Raw genomic sequence first — 22483 nt, 5'->3', positions numbered from 1 at the left:
TGCCGAGGCAGTGAGCATGCACAGCACCGGAGGAAGGGGGGGGGAAGCAAAAAAAAAAAAAAAAAAGGGGGACTCCATTTTGGGCTGCCCGAGAACCGAGCTCCCTCGGAGGAGGGACAGGTAGGAACCCCGGCCCCCCTAGCCCTGCCATCTGATCGCACCCCTCCCTCCCCACCCCCCAGGCAGCCCGCTTCCATGCACGCAAAGGGGCGGATTTGGCCGGCGGATCTGTTTATTCAGCACCGGGTGTGCGCACCGGGGAGCGCGATCAGCTGGTGGTTTGGAACGGGGAGGGAGGGCGCGATCAGCTGGTGGTTTGGAACGGGGAGGGAGGGCGCGATCAGCTGGTGCTTTGGAATGTTCTGATCCCCATCTCCCCAAGGGGGGCACAATTAGAAGGGGCTGGGGAGAGGAGAAGGGTTTAGGGTTGTTGTGGGGTTTTTGTTGGGTTATTTTTTTTTTTTAGGGGGGGGGACCATAGCCGCTTCGACGATCCACCTCTATGATGCACTTACAAAAAAAAAATCCGCGGATGTGCCAAGGCAATTAGTGCTTGCAACTCACACGCATGATTGTGTTTTGCCAGGCGTACGTGTGCAAGCTCTTCTCTGCTTATTCATACGCATGCATAGGTAACATATAGTGTATGTGTAATTATATATATACCCCAAACATAAAGGCACTGCCCTGAAAGAAGCAGGAGTAGGGGACTGCCAAGCATAAGGTGTTTGTGTTTGGGGGGTGGGGGGTGATGAGAGAGAATATTACGATTGGGAGCCCTTACCCTTAATACACGTGCATCACCTCCCCAGCATGCTGGGGGCAAACAAGGCCTTTCAAAGCCTGACCTTAGCTAGTCACCCCATCCCAGAAGCAAAACACATAGGCTGGCACTGACCTTCAGCCAACAGTGCCTGCTGACACTCAGAAAAAGAGCCTCTTATCCCTTCCCTCCTTTACTCTCTTCTTAGAGGAGACATGATAGAAACCTTCAAGATCCTGAAGGGCAGAGAAAAAGTGGACAGGGACAGATTTTTCAGATTATGGGGAACCACAAGTACAAGGGGGCACTCGGAGAAATTAAAAGGGGACAGGTTTAGAACCAACGCCAGGAAGTTCTTTTTCACCCAGAGGGTGGTGGATACATGGAGCGCGCTTCCAGAGGCTGTGATAGGCCGGAGCATGTTACAAGGCTTCAAAGAAGGTTTGGATAGGTTCCTAGAGGATAAAGGAATCAAGGGGTACAGATAGGAGTAGAGGTAGATCATAGGGATAGTCTGGGACCACTGCTCAGGAAATGGGCCGCCGCGGGAGCGGACCGCTGGGCGAGATGGACCTCTGGTCTGCCTCAGCGGAGGCAACTTCTTATGTTCTTATGTTCTCTTTTCTTTTTTTTTTTTCCAGGAGAGGATGGAGTTCGCCAGCCTCTTTATCTTCCACCACCTGAAGACGGTCTAAAGAGAAGAATGTAAGAGGTAGATTTTATAGACACTGTTGCTTGTGCCAGGGACGGAGCCCCAGGTGGGCAAAGGCCCGCCCAGCAGTGGTGCACCCTTAGTGTAGCTGACAGGGATTCCCAACCCCCACCAACTGAAGACCTCTTCTAGTCAGAAGGCATCTAGCTGCCAAGATCGCCCACCTGGGCAGTTGGCTCAGTGGTGGTGTTCCTGAGTCCATGCTGGCTCCCAGCATGCTTCGGAGGGGGGGGGGGCGTTATTTTATGCTCATTCATTCTGCCCCTAGCCCAGACCAAAATTTGCTCTCTGGCTATGCTACTCACTGGTACCCGTTATAGCAGTGGTCTCAAACTCAAGGCCCGGGGGGGGGGGGTCATGCGGCCCGCCAGGTCCTATTTTGAGGCCCTCGGTATGCTTATAATAATCACAAAAGTAAAATAAAACCGTTTCTTGATCATACGTCTCTTTAGCTATAAATGACAATATTATTATTAAGACTTAGTCAAAAGGAAAAGATTTATAGACTATAAAAAGTTTTCCCTCATGCAAAATTGTCGTTTCTTTAATAAGACATTAACTATTTTTTTTCTGAGGCACTCCAAGTACCGTCAAATCCAAAATGTGGCCCTGCAAAGGGTTTGAGTTGGAGACCACTGCCTTGTTCATGCTTTTGTGCTTAGAATTTGTTAATGTGGGGGGTGGGGGAAGATGTAGCTGCCGGTTTTATTAGGCCATGGGCCTGTTGTCTTCTAATTTTGCCCTCCTTCCCCTATTAAATATTTTATGTTGGCCCTTTATTTTTATTCGAGTTTGTAGATCACATCATTTTGCATAGCACTCACTAAGGTGCACGTTTAAAAAAAAAAAAAAAAATTGTATTTCAGTACACAAATAACAACACATGTATTGAAAAATTACAGGTTCAGAGTCCCTTCCTCAGAGGGCTTACGGTGTGCATTGAAGCGTGATGCAAAGGGACTTGTTTGGGGTTATAAATGAGTCCTGCCTAATTCTAGATCAGTGGTTCCCAACCCTGTCCTGGAGGAACACCAGGCCAATTGGGTTTTCAGGCTAGCCCTAATGAATATGCATGAAGCAAATTTGCATGCCTATCACTTCCATCATATGCAAATCTCTCTCATGCATATTCATTAGGGCTAGCCTGAAAACCCGATTGGCCTGGTGTTCCTCCAGGACAGGGTTGGGAATCACTGTTCTAGATGAACTTTCTTTTCACATTCCGAGTCCAGTTTGGGGCTCCATTTCAGGGTCCTAGATGCATATGAGGGGTGGGGAAGGTATCGGTGCAGTTGGGAGGATAGGGTTCTGGACATACGTAGAAGGTAGGGGGAGGGCTGTGTAGCCTCTAGTTCAGGGATCTCAAAGTCCCTCCTTGAGGGCCGCAATCCAGTCGGGTTTTCAGGATTTCCCCAATGAATATGCATGAGATCTGTGTGCACGCACTGCTTTCAATGCATATTCATTGGGGAAATCCTGAAAACCCGACTGGATTCCGGCCCTCGAGGACCGGAGTTGCCCACCCCTGGACTAGCCATAGCATAGGGATCTCAAAGTCCCTCCTTGAGGGCCGCAATCCAGTCGGGTTTTTGGGATTTCCCCAATGAATATGCATTGAAAGCAGTGCATGCACACAGATCTCATGCATATTCATTGGGGAAATCCTGAAAACCCGACTGGATTGCGGCCCTCAAGGAGGGACTTTGAGATTCCTATGCTATGGCTAGTCCAGGGGTGGGCAACTCCGGTCCTCGAGGGCCGGAATCAGGTCGGGTTTTCAGGATTTCCTCAATGAATATGCATTGAAAACAGTGCGTCTAGTTCCAGTTAATAGGCGGCTGGCATGCATTTTCTCTAAGACTTCTAGCACGGTCGGCCATGTCATCCACACATCAGGTCACTGCAACCTAGACTGTTGGTGCTTGTTAGGTGGAAGCCAGGTTAAAGATTTACCCAGCTCGCTCCTCACAAAGAAGACATTCTTCTCCCGCTCTCCATTCCTATCGTACGGACACGCTCGTAGTGAACTGGATATTATTGCATCTGTGAACTCAGTTTTAACTGCTGTTCTGTAACGTGCCGTACCAATAACAGCGCCAGTATTCCCAGAAAGACTTCAGAGTGCCCCCTCCTTCTCCACAGTCCAGGGGAGTTTTCCGCCTCTGCGCAAACAGGGTTTCGGGGTTGGCCTCAGAGTCTCTGTTCTTGTGCCCTTAGCAGTCACTTCCCTCCTACCCTCCAGAGATAGACAGCCAGAGGCTGTTCTGGCTTTTATTAATTGTTTTTGCATAGCCTTTTTGTCAGCTGACCTTCTCGCTTGCCACAGCTTGCTCCATGTTTCTGCTTATTGAGGCCCCGATCCTCCTTCTTCTTTCCTATTGGATCCCAACCTATCCCCCCCACCCCCTTGCCGTGTTCTGGCCCACCTTTTGCCCTGCCACGTGCAAGCCCACGACCCTGCTTGCCACTTTTTGGTTCCACCTGTCTCTCTCTCACATCCTGGCCCATTCTCTTTCTCTCTGTCCCTTTCTTGTCAGCTTGCCCCTTGCTAAAGAGCAAACCTGGAGTGCACTGTGCAGGACGAGGCTGACTTGCACACTGTGGGCTCCTTCGCTAACCCTGTCTTGCTGTCTTTGCCCAGGCAGCTCCAGTGAAAAGAACACTGGCAAGAGAAGCTCATGAAGAATAATCAGGGACCTAATTCGAGCAATAAATGTGGTGTCCCAGCTCAGGTAAGCTGCTTACTTTCTGTATCTCACATCTGGCTGGCTTTGTGCAACCTCTGTTTAGAGCTGTGCAGGGGAAGAGGTCATATGGCATCTGCCTACCAAGAAAGCTGTGGCAAATGTCAGTGATTTGTAAGAAGAACCTCTGCCCCTGTGAATATTCTAGGGCACCCCAATTTGTGATGATGTGAACCCCCAAATGTTGTATAAAAGGCTGTCTAGAGGGGAGAGTGATCATATGATCTGTATTTCACCTAGATCGGGCTGAGCTAGCCCTGATTTACCCATCCCCCTCCCCCTATGGCGTGTCTGGATTTGTACTTCCTGCCTTTTCTTAAGGTGAATCGAGAACAGGTGGGAAGGGAGAGGGTGAGAACGGTGGAGAGGGGTATAAAACCAGGACTAGCTCCGCCTGAGTCTGATGGCCTGGAGTTTGTTGTCAGTCCTAAAGACACCCTTGGGAAATCAGCTCTGCTGAAAATGGCCTCTGAGAAGCAGGTTATGGGCATCAGGAGATTGATCACTTCCTGGTTTCCCCCCACCACCCCCCCCATTCCTCTCAAGACTGGGCAGTGAGCCAAGGCCTACGTGTAAGTGGTAATATTTTAGGCACGTCAGTGCTTACCGTTGATTGCTCTGCTGCATTCGGCTTACCACCCCTTCTCATGGGAACCTCTACCACTTCCATCTGTCCCTTCCCCACCCCCCACCACCATATCTCCCCCTAATCCCCTAATTGTTGGGTCTTTCTACCATTCTGCCCGATTGGCCTTCTCTCTTCCTCCACCCCCTTCCTCTATTACAGAATTTGCCATAGCCTTGTACCTAAAGGCCAAACTATGCCCCACTCTCTTTCGCTAGGATGTGAGGGAAGGCAGGAAGGGATGCAGGTTTTTTAGGAGAGTTTCCAGTGCTGTTATCTGGCCTATCACTTTGGGAGAAGGGGGTCATTGTCCCTTCGGGTGCTGCTCTCATGCCAGAGAGATATTAGAGCCAGAGCTGGGAATGGAACCCAACTCCCAGCATATTATCTCTTTTGCTAGCGCTTTCAGCTAGTATCGATCATCTTCTCTTTTTGTCCCCTGATCTGGCTTTCTTTGGGGGGGGGTTTTGGCATGCGATTTTCTGGTCTGTCCACGGCCATTTCCATAGCAACCTCTTACTCGTTCTGTGACCGCAAGACCTAATCCTGGACGAAACCGACTCATTTCCACGCTCTGGTGCAGGATCTGTCGTCAGCGGCTGGGCCTCCGCTCTCCTAGCCAGGACCACCCAGCTGGCTTTCATCAGGGATCCTCTACTGTGAGGCCTGTCATCCCAGAATACACCTCATTGCCCATCAGGAATGTTTTCCCCCCTCCCCCCTTCTTTCTCACCTCTGGCTATAGTCAGGATCCCCCCTGCCAAATTTCCCTTCTTATTTCTTCCCATCTGGTTCTCATCAGGGATCCTATCCTTGGGAGGCCTCACTCCGTATTCTTTCCCAGCTTGTTCCTATCAAGGATTTCTCTCCCCGTCCCCCCAATCCTGTACTGTTACACCATCCCATCTGATTCTCACCAGGAATCTTACCTGTACAGCCTCTCAACGTGTTACCCCTCTGGCTCTTCCGCCTTTCTCCCGAAGTATACATCTTGAGATCTTTTAAATCCGTTCCCATACATGACATCCTTGTTCCGTCTTATTTATTTAACTGTTTTGTGTACCATGTTTTCCAAACGGCTACAAGGCGGTTCACAACAAATTAGATAATTTCATTACAAACAAATTTCATTACCTTTCTGTGGTATGGTCAAAGCGGTTTACAGTTATTCTATGCAAGTACTTTATCTGTCCCAAAGTGAGTTCACCATTTAAGTCTGCAGCTCATAATACCATAAATATCTCCCCCCCCCCACAATTTTTAAAATATAACAATGTAATAAATTAATTATATAAATATACAATTCAAGAAATTCCAACTATTATTATCATCAAACAAATTCCCAACCTACCCCCATAATGAAAGATCACACATATTACAAAGTGTTAAGAAGTAATGAAACTTTTTTATTCCTCAATATTCAACATTAAGAATCATACTACGAGCTCTATGGGAAAGATTTTGAAGATATGGATTCCAAATTTTCAAGAAATACCTAGTTCTTCTAGGAAATTTACGAACCTCCCAGACCTCAAATAAAATTAACCGATGGAATTGGTTCCTCCAATGCCAAAAACTAGGAGGATCTTTCATAATACACTTAGGACCAATCAATATATTTTGGAGAAATGATAAAATTATTTACGTAATATTTGAGCTTTGAATTTAATTGTAATGAGCATTTATCGTCCACTGCCAACTCCAGACTCCGTCCCTTCTTTCTTGCGGCGCCGTCTGCCTGGAACGACACGTCCTGCTCCCTCCCTGGCGGCGTTCAAATCCAAGCTAAAGGCGCACTTTTTGGAAACTGCCTTCATCTCTTAACTCCCACTCACCGCTGTCAGACAGCCTCTACCCACTGCATCATTTCCTCTACCATAATCTCCCCAACCCTGAAATGTCCTGTCTGAATTAGATTGTAAGCTCTTCTGAGCAGGGACCGTCTAGTGTATGTTAAAACGGACAGCACTGCGCACGCCTTTCAACGCTTTAGAAACAAGAAATAGTAGTGGTAGGAACAAAATAAGTACCTGTCTAAAATATGTGAACGGCTTTGATTGTAACCACACAGAAAAAGCGCTATATCCAGTCCCATCCCTTTTTGTACCTGGGGCAGTGGAGGGATAAGTGACTTGCCTAGGGCAATGTTTCGCAGACTGTTCCGCTGCAAGATTCTGGGTGTGCCTCAAGACGGTGGAGAGGTGCCGGTGCCGACTGGCTGCAGCGAGAGGCACTTCCTATAGGCAGGGGGTCTCAAAGTCCCTCCTCGAGGGCCGCAATCCTGTCGGGTTTTCAAGATTTCTCCAATTAAAATTCATGAGATCTATGTGCACGCGCTGCTTTCAACGCATAGTCATTGGGGAAATCCTGTAAACCCGACTGGATTCCGGCCCTCGAGGACCGGAGTTGCCCATCCCTGGACTAGCCATAGCACAGGGATCTCAAAATCCCTTCTTGAGGGCCGCAATCCAGTCGGGTTTTCAGGATTTCCCCAATGATTATGCATGAGATCTATGTGCACGCACTGCTTTCAATGCATAGTCATTGGGGAAATCCTGAAAACCCGACTGGATTGCGGCCCGCAAGGAGGGACTTTGAGATCCTTGCTATAGATCATGTCTGTCTGTCCAAGTTGGATTGTAAGCTCTTCTGAGCAGGGACCGTCTATAAATGTCAGCCCACCTCTTTGAGAGTGCTTTTGACGCCTAAGTCTTCTCACCTTGGGTTCTGCATCCTCAACCCTATAGATCAGGGGTCTCAAAGTCCCTCCTTGAGGGCCGCAATCCAGTCGGGTTTTCAGGATTTCCCCAATGAATATTCATGAGATCTATGTGCACGCGCTGCTTTCAACGCATAGTCATTGGGGAAATCCTGAAAACCCGACTGGATTGCGGCCCGCAAGGAGGGACTTTGAGATTCCTGCTATAGATCATGTCTGTCTGTCCAAGTTGGATTGTAAGCTCTTCTGAGCAGGGACCATCTATAAATGTCAGCCCACCTCTTTGAGAGTGCTTTTGACGCATAAGTCTTCTCACCTTGGATTCTGCATCCTCAACCCTATAGATCAGGGGTCTCAAAGTCCCTCCTTGAGGGCCGCAATCCAGTCGGGTTTTCAGGATTTCCCCAATGAATATTCATGAGATCTATGTGCACGCGCTGCTTTCAATGCATAGTCATTGGGGAAATCCTGAAAGCCCAACTGGATTGTGGCCCTCAAGGAGGGACTTTGAGATCCCTGCTATAGGCAGTCAGCCGGCAATGGCGCCTCTCCGAACCCCACCTTCGGCGTAGCCTTGAGAGAATGAGAATGTTTGACGCAGCGTGAGGAGTGCATACCCAGTGATTTTGAGGGGGGGGGGGAGCAGTGTTGGATAGTGAGACTGAAGCCAGGGGCAAGTGCAGGGGGCTTAGTCTTTGGATGGGATTGGAAGGGAAGCTGGTTTCTTCGATATTGTATATGTGCCTAGTGGGATTATACAGTGTTGTTCAAGTTTATTAATATAGAATTTGCAATAAACAAGTAATTTAAAAAAAACCAACAAAACCCCTAAAAACCCAACCTCTCACATTCCAATGCAAAGTAAAATAATTCAGTCTTCAAAGTGCTTCATTCTACTCCATCCCATTCAGACCTCAGTTCTCATTGTAGAACCTTTTTGGCTACAGGCCGAATCTTCACTGTTCAGTCCCCTCTGAGCCTGACCGGTGCTTCTTTTCCGTTTATTGTCCAGTAGAGATTAACGGTCGGTCAGAAATGATAAAAGCAGAAGAACAAAACCACATTGAAGTGAAGGCTTGAGAGAGTGAGCCAAAGCAAGGGACAGCTTAATTGAGACCGAGCGTCAGGGCCTATGAGAGGGACTGTGGCTGTGGCAGCTGAATAAACATGACGTGGATTGAGGAGAGACTCCGTGGGTACGTGTGGGATGTGGATATATAGCAATTCCCTCACTAATCCTGGCTGGCAATAGTTCTTCCATTGCTTTCAGCCATTTTATCTGCCAGCCAGGGGGACCAGTGGTAGAACAAAATGCAGCCCTTAAAATGGCTTACTGCTGTAGAGAACTGAGAGACAGAAGTCCTGCCAGGCTTCGCTGACTCACAAGGCCCTGAGCCGTCTGCCAACAACGGCCTGAGAAAAGGGTAGGGCCAAGAACAGCAGAGCCCGGATTTCTGCAGCCAGCACAGGATTGAGGGGAAGCAGGGGCAAGTGGGTGCAATAGCAGGAAGAAGTTCAGTCTTTAAAGAGAGGATAAATAACTGTACAGAATCTCCTTCCTCCTCTTTAGAAATGCTTAGAGAACGGGGTGCTACTGTTCTGATAGTCATCAGAAGTTTGTCAGTGAGGCCTGGTGCTGCGTCAGGGGAAAGAGACAGCAGCACCCTGAGACACCCGGTCTAAATACACCACTAACTTCATAGAAAGGGACAACAGCAACTGGTGCTTCTGAGGGAGAGAGGGAGATTTGTAAAAATTTAATCGCCTGTATACTTGGGATAATAGGTGGCCCAAGAGATTAACTCCCTCCTAATTTGGAGAGAGAGATTACCCTATTATTTTTTTGAGGAAGACAAGTGGGCAGACTTGAGTGGAACAAGTGGTCTTTATTTGCTGCCCTCTGTAATGTACTATTGTAAAAATAAGAGGAAGAGGTTAACCCCTTGCGTTCTGGAGAGAGAGGTTAACCCCTGGTGTTCTAGAGGAGAAGAAAGCCCCTTAATATCACAGAGAAAGGAGGGATTAACTCTTTGTATGCCCCCCCCCAAAAAAAAAAAGTGATTAACTCCTCAAGCTCCAGGGAAAAGACAGTGATGGTAATAAGAATGTAATTTATAATTGTGAATACTGTATTGTTATTAGGGGCAGTATATAATTAATACAGTGAAATGAAATGAAATTAACCCTTTGCTTTTCAAAGAAAGAGGGCTTAACCCCTCAAACCCAGAGAAGGGCAAGAATGACGAACCTCTTGTATACTAGAGAGCGAAGGAAGTGGCAGTTAACCCTTTATGTCTTGGAAAAGAGGTTGAGAAATTGATCCCTCCTAAACCAGAGCAAGGGAAAGAAGCATGCGTTTCCAAGTTTCAGGTTTTATTAGCGCTTGATATGCCAGCCATTGAAAATATATCTGGGCAGTTTACAATCATCAAATTAATAAGAGGAGAGGAAAAAGGAGAAGGAAGTGAAAATAGTAAAAAAAAAAAAAGACTTTATTTTGTGGCAGAAGGCGGGAGTAAAATCTCTGCTCTAGACACAAAAAATTGAGTCTTCAGGTGGTGAAAAGCACGGGCATGCTCTGTGGGTACTCAGAGGAAGGTCCCGTGCGTTAGTTCAGCAAGTAGGACTGAGGTTTGTGTGTTTGGATTGTAAGTCCTGTGAGGAACATGCCCCAGAAGTCTTTCATGCCTTCATTGTCTCTTGTTGCAGATCTGAGGCATCGTCACAATGGCTTCAGTTGTGGAGGTGACTGACGTGAACCACTCCGGCTCCTTGCTCCTGGAGCTGAATGAGCAACGACTCAAAGGCATGTTCTGTGATATCACTGTCATTGTGGAAGACACAAAGTTCAAAGCCCATAAGAATGTCCTGGCGGCTTCCAGCCCTTACTTCAAGGAGGTGCTCTCGGGCAATGCTTCCTGGCATAGAGATCAGATGTTTGAGCTTCCAGACATCCAAGCAGAAGTCTTCTCCAATATCCTCAACTTTATCTACAACTCCAGACTGACCATACAGAACTTAGCAGTGGCCAGAGAGATTGCCTCGGTGGGCAGACGTTTAGGGATCTCTTGCTTAGAAAACCTGGGCGAGGCAACTGAGGAGTGCAGGAGAACTGACCTGTGGCCTACAGAAGAATCTTCTCAACAGCCTCTTGCTGATATCTCTCAAAACTCCCAAGGAACCAAAGAGACCAGCTTCTGTGACTCAGTCGACCGAAGATGGGGGAATACCTCTGGGGCAACACTCAATAGCACATGGACATCAGAAACCACCATGACTTCCAGATCATTGCTGGGTGGCTCCATATCTCCAGTAGACCTGACATCTCCATCCAGCAGGAGATCGGCAGAGCCTGGGAGCCCACCAATGGCTCCCTGTTTTCAGAATCCTTCCATTCAGCTAGAATCCATCCAGAGTATTCCTTCAGCTGCTCTACCAATCCAGGGGCAGGGCAAGCTTCCGCTGGTGAACCACATGGACAATGGGCCCATCCCAGCTGCCCCAAACAAAGACTGTGAAGCTCAAGGTTTGCCAATGGACACTGAAGCAGCTACTGCTGAGACTGCCAAGATCTTATATGCCTTGAGTACTGTCCCAGTCAATGACTCTTTAAGTTCTAGCAGCATAGCTAGTGAGGTAGAACTTGATCAAGATGCACAATTAAGAAACAGGGACTGGGACCATATTTCATTAGAGAATGCTGCTCTAGAAGTAGATGGGTCAGAACTTTCCATGAATGACCCATCAAGTGTGGTAGCTTCTTCTGATTATTCAAGTAGCACATTCCACTGTAGACTTTGCAACAGGTCTTTTAGTTCATCAACTGCTTTGAGCCTCCATGTCAAGCTGCATAGGCCTAGGAGGACTCTGGCATGTAGATATTGTTGCAAGAGTTTCATCCATGTCAAGCGCCTTCAGACCCATGAGGTCTTGTGCAAGCAGACAGAAAGGATCCCAATAAGGAATGAGGGTTCTGTTGGCCTGAGAGAACAAGACTTTGGTGAGGAAGCATGCTCTTCCGAATTGCTGTGCCATCCATCAACTGGCAAACAGATTTCATCCAAGAAAGATCATCTTGGGCTTCTTTTCAGGCACCGGAGCTTTCAAAGATTGGACCTCATACCTGAGCAGGACCATTTTGTCAAGGTAGTGGATGGTCACCTCATCTATTTCTGCACTGTCTGCGAAAGGTCTTACATGACACTTTCCAGCCTTAAGCGGCACTCAAATGTACACTCCTGGCGCCGGAAGTACCCTTGCCGCTACTGTGACAAGATCTTTGCCCTGGCAGAGTACAGGACCAAACATGAAGTGTGGCACACAGGAGAACGACGTTACCAGTGTATCTTCTGCTGGGAGACCTTTGTAACTTACTATAATCTAAAGACACACCAAAAGGCCTTCCATGGGATCAACCCAGGTCTAATCTCCAGTGAGAAGACTCCCAATGGGGGGTACAAACCCAAGATGAATGCATTGAAACTCTACAGACTCCTGCCCATGAGATCTCAAAAGAGACCTTACAAGACCTACAGCCAATCACTGTCGGAAAACCTTGTGATGCCTTCTCAGTCTCTTCCTGTACCCCTAGGCAACAGCGACTCTCAGGATGGTAACTTAGAGGCAATGTTGACTGGGAATGATGCCAGCTCACTTCTGTTTTCTGATAAACCAGCTTCCTTGCAGACAGATCCAAGCTCTTCTAGACAGGAAGGCCTGCAGGGAGTGGTATGCCCCCCAGAAGCCACTGGAAACCCACCTAGGGAGTTTGAGATTGAAACAGCTTTACAGGGTCTCTGTGAAACATCATCTAACAAGCATACTTTGAGCTTACAGGAAGAGAAGTCACCCAAGTTACCTTCTAAAGTGAGTGATGGGGGTCCCAGTAGCAGTAGTGGAGACAGTGGTGTTCCCAGTGTTATCGCCTATGGTCACCCATCATCCTCCGTCATTCGTAGTACCACATTGCCTTCAGCAGTGGCCGCCAACAGTGTTATGCCATCAGTTATCACATATAACAGCACATCTACTTCCCAGAGTCCAGGCTGTGCACCCCTCCCTCAGAGTCAGCCTTCCTTCCTGTGCTCACGACAATCAAAGAAGCATAACTTGAAAGATGGTGTGCCGCCGCTTCCTCAGAGCCCTGCCAAATTGATGGCATCCACGGACCAAAGCACAGAGGACAGTGGAAGTGACGAGGAAGAGGAGGAGATTGAGGAACAAGACCAGGAACACAGATTCAGGTATGCAAGGAGTAAGACGATGACTTACATGGCCAAGCCAGCCTATGTGGGAGCTGCCTCAGAAAGTAGGAGTGCCCCTTTATGTCAGATCACTGTGCGGATTGGTGAAGAAGCCATTGTGAAAAGGAGGATATCTGAGACTGACCTGATGAGGGACAAGAGCCCTTGTGGCAAAGTCAAGAGATTCACTTTTGGAAGTGACCATGCAGAGCATAGGATCAGGAAGACAGAAAAACACTCCAAGGACTCCAAAAGGAAGACTAGCAGATCCCTAGGCCAAGACACTTGTGATGAGGATAGTGAGAGAGATACTGAAGACCACCTGTGGCGACCATACTACACCTATAAGCCAAAACGAAAGGCTTGTAGCGTCCAAAAGGTCAAGAAGTCCCACTGGAGGAGGAAGCTCCGTTACAAGCGATCTTTGCATTGGATTAAGAGGGCTGAAAAAGAAGAGAACAGACGTGACCTATGTTCCATGGAACGATCCACCCACCAGCACAAATCCAAGGATGATGCCAATAGCCAAAATGAATCCTGCCCTGAGCTGGCTACCCAGAAACAGAACCATGACACAGCAGAATGGAAATACGAGTGCACTACCTGTGGAAAGCAATTTGTGACACTGAAACGACTTCAGAAGCATGAGAAGGCACATAACAAGGACAGATCTAAGTCTGCTTGCGAGCGTTGTCCAGAAGAATCAAACACAAGTAGCATGTTGGGACATAAAGCTAAGGAAGATAATGGCTCAGAGCTAAACACTTCAGCTGATGTTGAGTTGTTGTCATCCTTCAAAAGCACCGTCCATAGGGTGGGGAGGAAGCCACTAGTTAAGCATATTTGCGTCAGATGCTCCAAGGTGTGCAAGACTGCAGCTGCACTGGGTAGGCACATGAAGCGCCACGGAACAGAGGAAGCAAGCCACATGGATGATGCACCCATAAAAGATGGAGAATCTCAAGATTTGAGTCCAGGCCCGGTGGCAGCCCCTACAACGGTTATAACCTACTCCAAGAAAAGCGAAGAAGAGTCAGCTATGAAAGAGGCAACCACCCTGGAGGAACTTGACTGTGAAGGCAGCTTGCCTCCATCAAGGACCATTAAGGAAGAAAACCCACAGGAAATGAAAGTGTCATCTTCAAGTGAGGACCAGCCTGTGGCCATGGAAACTGAGGTGGAGCGTCAACATCTTTACTCATCTCCAGCTACTTCTATTGTCCATTCAGCCAACAGCCTTGATGATCCATTGTATCGGGGCATCATACCTGTTCCCTTGGAGGCCCACAATACTACACCACCAGTGACAATAATACTAAAGGTCAACAACAGTGAAGATCCTGAGCCCCTGATGTCATATACAAACAGAAGTAGCCCAACGGACCATTTGACAGACCAGATGCTGGTGCACTCACAAACACCGCCTCTTCAAAGGAGAAGTGAACCACAAGAGCCACACACCAACCAGGATCCAAAGATGCAACAGGAAGTGATGTCTCACACAAGCAAAGAAATATTTGTGGAGGCCATTTCTGAACCTCTTACTAACAGGGCCAGCAACTGCTCCCCGAGACTGCAGCGGGAAGTCAAGATGCCCTGTGTTGATGAAGGTGCCCCCTTGTCAGAGGCAAAAATGAGATATATGAACCATCCTGCTGCTGCTGTTCTGGAGCGGGTAACTCAGCAGTCAACCGAGGCCCAAATGGGAATTCCAATCTGCAAAGCGAGGGCTCCTCCCCTAGAGGACCTTTCCCTTCAGGACCCTGTTATTTCCCACACTGGGGGTGGGGCTGGGTTGAATCTGGTGCAGAAATGTCCCCCTTCCAAGATGGCTGAAGATTTTCAATCAACTCTGCAACATGAGTTGTGTGCAGAGCCCAGGTTCCCTCTACAGGAATATCCTCTCCCATTGCTAGCACCAGGAGCCTGGGCAACCAGGAAGGAGATGGAGGAGAAGTCCTTACTCTCCTACCCTAGCGCCCTCCAGTTCGGTTCCATGGGTAAGGTGCCCAACAGCAATCCTGGCAAAGTCACATTTTACCCAGATCCTTACCCTCTGATGTATGGGCACCAGCTCCTCGCCTACCCGTACAACTTCAGCAACTTAACAGCTCTCCCTGTGGCCCTTAACATGGTCATCCCCGATGAGAAAGGCCAACCCTTGCCCTTCCTGCCCAGCATGTTTGGCTATGCCCTCAACCCTTGCCGGGGCGAGTTGCAGGAGTCAGCTGCAGTGGGATTAAATGGCGGTCCCAGCCATGGCAAAGGTGAAACAGCTGAGCAGGAACGACTGAAAAGGGCAGCATGATCCGAGCTCTAGTGGGGAGAGGAAGGGAATCTATAAGATTATTCCAAAGGGGAAGAAGCAAGAAGAAAAGGAATGATTATCAAAATACATATATAGATATATACCTTCAAACAAACAAACAAAAAAGCCAGCAGCAAGTGAAGAAATGACTCAATGGCAAATTGTCTCCCTTCCCCTTAGGGCATATAGTGATGTTGTTTCTGGAAGGAGACTTTAGGCTAGTCTTGGGTGTTTGGACATCCCCAGCAAATGAAATTGATATCCGTTGCACTGATTTCAGATGGAAGATGTGGAAACTGTTAGAAGCTTAAAATACATGACAGTTAAAGACTGGACATCCAATTTCGTCTGCCCAACTACCACCATTTGTTGTGGGAGAGAAATGGGTAATGTAGAATGTAGATTTTCAAAAGCTAGGAAGGGCCCCAAATGCTTTTTTTTCTTTTCTTCTTGAAAACCGTATCCCTTGGCAGATATGAAAGAACCAAGGTAGCTAAGAAGTTTCATCTTACAAGGAGTAGGCTATGCTAGTCCTGGTTTTGCTCTTAGACTACAAGCCTTGGCTTTGGAAATTGGATTTAGAAGCCTCTAGGTGGCCTGCAGGAGGGGTGAAAACCAGATTGGCTCAGCCAATGTCTTGTGACATGGAGCTTCATGGCAGCTCTAGGTGAAACAGTCTTGGAATGGCTGAATCTAGCCACCTGCTGTCTCTTACTTTACCACCAGACCACACTTTTCTCCTCCCATCCACTCAACCCTAGTTGGATCTCCCACCTCAGAGCTCCATTTTGTCACCGCTGTCAACCTGCACTAACTGCACCACCACCACCTTTCTTTGGTTTGGACACTCCTAGATGTTATTAACGTGTTGTTCTATGTCAGTGCAACATTCTGATGATGAACTGTCCCATGGCACCACGGCACAGCAATGAAACCCCCCCTCTACAAAACAGAGGAGAGCAAGGGGACAGAGGTCACAGAAAACACTACTGGGTGTCCTTGGTCATGCTCATACCTCATCTACTTGCAGGACTTCAGAAATGAACAGTTGCAAGTCTAGGAACTTGAGAAAGTGGGGCCATCAGATGACTGTAGGTCAGGGAAAGCAGATTTTGCTGTTAGAGACATCTAAACTACAAGCTCTTCAGTGCAGTGGGTCTGGTTTACCTTGTCCCTTAACACGGAGTCATCTGGCATCCCTAGGAGGAGGAAATAGAATGTTTAGATGACATTGTTCTGGTGAAGGACGTTTTGCTATTGTCATGTTTGTTCAGAAACAAAAGACCTGGAATTTTTTCACTCGTTATTGCATACATGTTGCACATTCAGATGATAAGCCGCCAAGGGTTTTGGTGTACACTTCCAGTGCCATGTGAGGTTGGAATGAAAAGGTAGAGATGGCACCAGACGTTCCTACCAGAATCGATCCTGTGGACTCGTGCAGACTGATTATACTCTTCTTTCAGATAGGAATAATTACTGGTTTTCTTCAAAACCTCTTCCAAAGTGCTGGTGTCCAAGAAGGATTCATCTGATCATGGGTACCTCATGCCTACGTAGAGGAGGTAGGAAATGTGATTTTCAGCAGTCACCAGCATTGTGGGATGATGTAGGGAGTGAGGCCTGCTGCTGGGTATGAGAGAGTGACGAGCCAGAGAGTGAGGCCTGCTCCTGGGTGTGAGAGAGGCTTGCTAGGGGGTGCCGAGATAGAGAGTGAGGCCTGCTGAGTGTGTGAGAGGTTTGCTGCAGCTTGATGAGGCAGGGAGTGAGGCCTGCTGCTGGGTGTGAGAGTGAAAAGCCAGAGAGTGAGGTGTGAGAGAGGCTTGCTATGGGGTGCCGAGGTAGAGAGTGAGGCCTGCTGCTGAGTGTGTGAGAGGCTTACTACAGGGTGTAATGTTACAGATTGATGAGGTAGGGATTAAGGCCTGCTGCGGAATAAAATGCTACAGGGTGATTAGGCAGGGAGTGAGGGTAGCTATGTAATGTGATAACTCAGGGAAGTCTAGCCTTCCACAGAGTGTAATTGCAGGGAACGAGGCCTGCTAATGGGTGTGATAGTTAAAGGAGTGGGGCTTTTAGCCGTATGTGAGGGATGCCGCTGTATGTAAGTTTCAGGAAGTAAGGCCTACAGCTTGTGAGATTATAGGGAGTGAGAGCTCTGCTACATACAGGGGGTGAAGCTCACTGCGGGTATATAATGCTGCAGCGAACGAGGCGTAATTAGACCTGCCAAGCTTCCTACATTCAACGAGAGACTCCTCCTTTTGCGGGCTACCTCCCGCCGGGGAGTGACGGATTCCCACTGAGCAGCCTCTCCCTCCATCGATGTTTTAATAAGATGCTGTCTTCTTCTGTCACGGGACCAGACTCGTGGTAAGAGCAGCAGAATCTGACCGCTCGTAGCATGAGACCGGTGCTGCGACAACAGATGAAATTTTAGTATTAAAGCATCTTCTCCTGCCTAAGGAGGAGATGGCTTGTTGGTCAGGGGGGTGGAGCCAGGATGTGGCGTGGTTGGGTCTGGGGCGTGGCCAGGCGAGTAAGGTAAAACGGGGGTGTGGCTTAACTCCCTTACAAAGGTATCAGGCCCCCTTGGCAGTGCTGCCTACACATGAGAGGGAATAGACTTTTTTTTTTTTTGGGGGGGGGGGGGAAATCCCTGTTCATCAGATATCGGGCATCGTTTCAAATCATTCCTGGGACGTCCTCTAGCTGGCTCAGCGGTGGCTGACCATCTTAGTAGGTCGGCTGTAGCTGTGTTGTGGACACTGGACCCCCCCAGACTAGTCAGGTTAAGCCATCCTGGAACCGTTATGTGTTGGTGGTATAATCTGTGATTTCCAGAGATGGCTGCTCCTTGAATTTTGACAAAACTAACTTAAAGGAATTTTAAAACTGTAGCTTGCAGTAATTACAGTCACCTACAGCATCAACAAGAAACCTTTATGTCAGTCTGGCAGTTAAACTCTTGGAAATAACCCTTCGACCTTCTGATCTTGTATTTTGTTCCCTAAGGATTTTTTAATGTGTGACATAGTTTTTTTTTTGTGAGCACCTTTTGCTTAATTGCACCATCCTGTATTACAAATCTGAGGAAGGAGAATATGGAATAAGAGCTGCTCTTTGCAATCGTACAGTTAGCACTGCTTGTCTCTGGGTGACACCGTCTGGAGGTTACTCAGATGGCTTCGGGTGCACACTTTCTCTTCCTTTTCCCTCCTCCCTCCTTTCTCCTGTCTTTATCTCTCCTTCCCCATCCCTCTATGCCTGTTTGTCCCTCCCTAACTGGCCTCATGCCACTATCTGCTTACTTCCCCTTCCTGTCTCTTTAGATTCAATAAACTTTATTGACCAGATAAATTTGTTCGGCTTGTGCTTCTTTCTGCCTTGGACTTCCCGTGTCTTGCTCTCCTCCCTGCCTCCTTACCACTTTTCTCTTCGACACTCTCTCGCTGTCCCTGTCTTCTCTCTCTCTCTTCAGGCTTTCCCTTGTCCGTGCCGCTTGTCCCTCTCCCTTAGAAATGCAAGAGCTGGTGGCCAGGAGGAGAGGTCTCTCTCTCCTTGAATATTCATATTCTCTGCGAGGAGGAGCCCCTGGATTCTGTAAACATGTGCACCCAAATTTACGCCTAGCACGCAAATTCGCAAGCGTGCAAGTTACAACACAAGGGCAGTTGATTTGCAGCTTACTTTAAAAACTGGCTGTTTAAACTGGTGCTAATTGGTACCAGTTATAATTTGCGCACATAACTGCCTTTAGTCACTGTTCTAGATGGTGCACACACCAGTTCTATCGTGCACAACTTCTATGGGGTAAGAATATAGGAGGGGCATAGGCAGGTCAGGGGCAGGCCTAGGAATTAGGCACGCAGGTTAAGCATATAAGAATTGCCATACTGGGATAGACCGAAGGTCCATTGAGCCCGGTGTTCCAGGTCACAGGTACCTGGCAAGATTCCAAGGAATAAAACAGACTTTATCCTGCATATCTCTAGGAATAAGCAGTGGATTTCCGCAAGTCCATCTTAATAATGGCTTATGGAATTTTCTTTTAGGAAATTATCCAAAACCATTTTTAAACCCTGCTAAGCTAACTGCTTTCGCCACATTCTCTGGCAGTGAATTCCAGAGTTTAATTTACATGTTGAGTGAAGAAATATTTTCTCTGGTTTCTTTAAAATCTACTACTTAGTAGCTTCATCACATGCCTCCTAGATGTAGTATTTAGGTTTAATCGGGTTATAAATAAATATTTTTGGAAAGGGTGAACTAACGATTCACATCTACCCTTTCCATTCCACTCAGTATTTTATGGTCCTCTATCATATCACCCTGAGCCGTTTGTTCTCCAAGCTGAAGAAGCTTAGCTGCTTTAGCCTTTCCTCATAGGGAAGTCGTCCCATCCCTTTATTAATTTTTGTCGCCCTTCTCTGTACTTTTTCTAATTCCACTATATGTTTTTTGAGATACGGTGACCAGAATTGCATACAGTATTTGAGGTGCAGCTGAGCTTAAAGAATACTAGGAGTTCTGCACCTTCCTGCCAGCACTTACACTTGACATGGCATGCTTGTACCTAAAGTTAGGCCCGAAATTTTGGGCTTGCACTAGTATTCTATAATGGCAGGACTGCTCTTATGGAACTCACATGTAGCACACGTTATCCCAGCACCTAGTTTTTGATGCCCTTTCTTGAATCTACCCCACAGGGTCTTTACCTGAAGCCCCAAGTTTCTTAAAAGCAAAAGATTGTGTGTGAGAAGACGCGAGGCCTTGCTGGGATGCCTTTATTGAGCTTATTTCTTTTTTAGGGATAAGAAACTAGAACAGAGAGACTTCAGATACGGTCTTTGTATCCACCCTTGTCACCGGAAGAGAAGGCCGTTCCACTAATTCACCACTCTTTCTGTGAGCAAGTATTTCTTCGGGTTACTCCTGAGGCCTATGCGTCCTCGTTCCAGAGCTTCCTTTCAATTGAAAGAAACTCGGTTCCTGTGCATTTGTGCCTCGGAGGTTTAAAGATCTCTTATCACATCTCCCCTCTCCTGCCTTTCTTCCAAAGTTACATATTGTGATCTTTAAGTCCGTCCCCATACGCATTATGATGAAGACGCAGCCTTCTGGACCGACTCCATCCTCTTTTTGAAGGTCCAGTCTCTATAATTGCACACAGTACTCTAAATGAGGTCTCACTGGAGTTATACAGAGACATGATCAACTCCTTTTTCCTGCTAGCAATTCTTCTCCCTCTGCACCCAAGCATCCTTCTAAGAATTGCCATACTGGGACAGACGGATGGTCTATCAAGCCCAGTTTCCTGTTTCCAACAGTGGCCAACCCAGGTCCCAAGTTCCTGGCAGAAACCCAAAGAGTAGCAACACTCCGGAGCTGAGATTGTGATGTCATAATGCCTCATTCCTCCAATGCCTAAGAGCCAACCTCATCAATGATGTCACAGTGGCTTGACTGTCCTTTGCTTGGCTCACATAAGAACTGCCAGTACTGGGACAGACTGAAGGTCCATCAAGCCCAGTTTCCTGTTTCCAACAGTGGCCAACCCAGGTCCCAAGTTCCTGGCAGAAACCCAAAGAGTAGCAACACTCCGGAGCTGAGATTGTGATGGCATAATGCCTCATTCCTCCAATGCCTAAGAGCCAACCTCATCAATGATGTCACAGTGGCTTGACTGTCCTTTGCTTGGCTCACATTAGAACTGCCAGTACTGGGACAGACTGAAGGTCCATCAAGCCCACTTTCCTGTTTCCAACAGTGGCCAACCCAGGTCCCAAGTTCCTGGCAGAAACCCAAAGAGTAGCAACACTCCGGAGCTGAGATTGTGATGTCATAATGCCTCATTCCTCCAATGCCTAAGAGCCAACCTCATCAATGATGTCACAGTGGCTTGACTGTCCTTTGCTTGGCTCACATAAGAACTGCCAGTACTGGGACAGACTGAAGGTCCATCAAGCCCACTTTCCTGTTTCCAACAGTGGCCAACCCAGGTCCCAAGTTCCTGGCAGAAACCCAAAGAGTAGCAACATTCCGGAGCTGAGATTGTGATGTCATAATGCCTCATTCCTCCAATGCCTAAGAGCCAACCTCATCAATGATGTCACAGTGGCTTGGCTGTCCTTTACTTGGCTCACATAAGAACTGCCAGTACTGGGACAGACTGAAGGTCCATCAAGCCCACTTTCCTGTTTCCAACAGTGGCCAACCCAGGTCCCAAGTTCCTGGCAGAAACCCAAAGAGTAGCAACATTCCGGAGCTGAGATTGTGATGTCATAATGCCTCATTCCTCCAATGCCTAAGAGCCAACCTCATCAAGTGATGTCACAGTGGCTTGACTGTCCTTTACGTGGCTCACATAAGAACTGCCAGTACTGGGACAGACTGAAGGTCAATCAAGCCCCGTATCCTGTTTCCAACAGTGGTCAACCCAGGTCCCAAGTAGCTTTTGCTGTCTCCTTTTCTAGCTGTTTGGCCACCTTAAGGTCATCACATACGATCGCACCCAAGTCCCGCTTTTGTACTTCATCCCCTAAGCTGTAGTGCTTCCTTGGAATTTTCCAGCTGCATATTTTCCACATTAAAGGCCGGAAGGCTTTAAAAAGGAGTTACAGTACTGGAAAAAGACAAATGGAATAGAAGACTGGAAAATTACAGTACAAGGGAGAAAGGTCTGTAGAGTTAGCAGATACTGCCAGGCCCCATTTTATTCTCTAGTGCTTTGGTCTTCATTCCCAGCCCTTGATGGGCGCTAACAAATCAAGTTTTGAGGATACCCATAATAAATATGCGTAAAAGATTTCCATACAGTAGGCATGCACATTTTTCTCACGTAAATTTATTAAAGCGGTACTTCTAGAGGCACACCTAGCCAGTTGGGATTTCAGGATTATTCATGGAATAATATATAAAGGAGCCCGGTTAATGTTTCCAACGATGTTGCATTAGATCAGGGGTGTCAAAGTCCCTCCTTGAGGGCCGCAATCCAGTCGGGTTTTCAGGATTTCCCCCATGAATATGCATGAGATCTATGTACATGCACTGCTTTCATTGTTTGCTAATAGATCTCATGCATATTCATTGGGGAAAGCCCGAAAACCCGACTGGATTGCGGCCCTCGAGGAGGGACTTTGACATCCCTGCATTAGATAGTAAGTTTGCTAAGGATGAGTTTGCACTAAGGGATAAACCGGGAAAGTAATTCTTATCAAATGGCAGGCCTCAAAAAACAGAAAACAGGCTTCAAAACAGACCACTATTGGGATCAGAAGCCCAGCTCGTATCACTGGCTGGCTCTTTACAGTCAGGAAAAACAGAAGAGTAAGAAAACAAAAGCATAGGAGAAAAAGACTGTTTTACA

The 22483-nt window shown here is 47.5% G+C and overlaps 2 protein-coding genes across 8 annotated transcripts in view; both read left to right on the top strand.

Annotated features, from left to right (window-relative positions):
* Window positions 1–65: 65 nt before the first annotated feature.
* On the top strand, window positions 66–20488 carry ZBTB4 (zinc finger and BTB domain containing 4). 7 transcript variants are annotated; one of them, XM_033925401.1, is made up of 4 exons: window positions 532–632; window positions 1405–1475; window positions 4117–4207; window positions 10273–20488. In XM_033925401.1, the coding sequence occupies exon 4, from the start codon at window positions 10291–10293 to the stop codon at window positions 15112–15114; it is 4824 nt and encodes a 1607-aa protein (XP_033781292.1). In that variant the 5' UTR covers window positions 532–632; window positions 1405–1475; window positions 4117–4207; window positions 10273–10290; the 3' UTR covers window positions 15115–20488. The 7 variants fall into 7 exon arrangements, with proteins under 7 accessions (XP_033781291.1, XP_033781295.1, XP_033781292.1 ...); XM_033925400.1 differs by lacking the exons at window positions 532–632; window positions 4117–4207 and adding an exon at window positions 66–120; XM_033925404.1 differs by lacking the exons at window positions 532–632; window positions 4117–4207 and adding an exon at window positions 68–120 and having other exon boundaries at window positions 1405–1468.
* SHBG (sex hormone binding globulin) overlaps window positions 16588–22483 on the top strand; it is a 30543-nt gene continuing 24647 nt past the window's right edge. Inside the window, exon 1 of the mRNA XM_033925414.1 lies at window positions 16588–16679. Within this exon, the coding sequence (XP_033781305.1) occupies window positions 16652–16679 (28 nt within the window). The 5' untranslated portion in view covers window positions 16588–16651. The remainder of the gene's footprint in view (window positions 16680–22483) is intronic.

Source organism: Geotrypetes seraphini, chromosome 16 (assembly GCF_902459505.1).
Source record: "Geotrypetes seraphini chromosome 16, aGeoSer1.1, whole genome shotgun sequence".
NCBI classification, from domain to species: Eukaryota; Metazoa; Chordata; class Amphibia; order Gymnophiona; family Dermophiidae; genus Geotrypetes; species Geotrypetes seraphini.
The sequence above is the reverse complement of the archived record's forward strand: the minus strand, read 5'-3'. Positions and strand labels throughout refer to the sequence as shown.

Bases quoted from the DNA above. Each gene is read 5' to 3' on its own strand.
- ZBTB4 (XM_033925400.1), top strand. From the start codon at position 10,291: ATGGCTTCAGTTGTGGAGGTGACTGACGTGAACCACTCCGGCTCCTTG.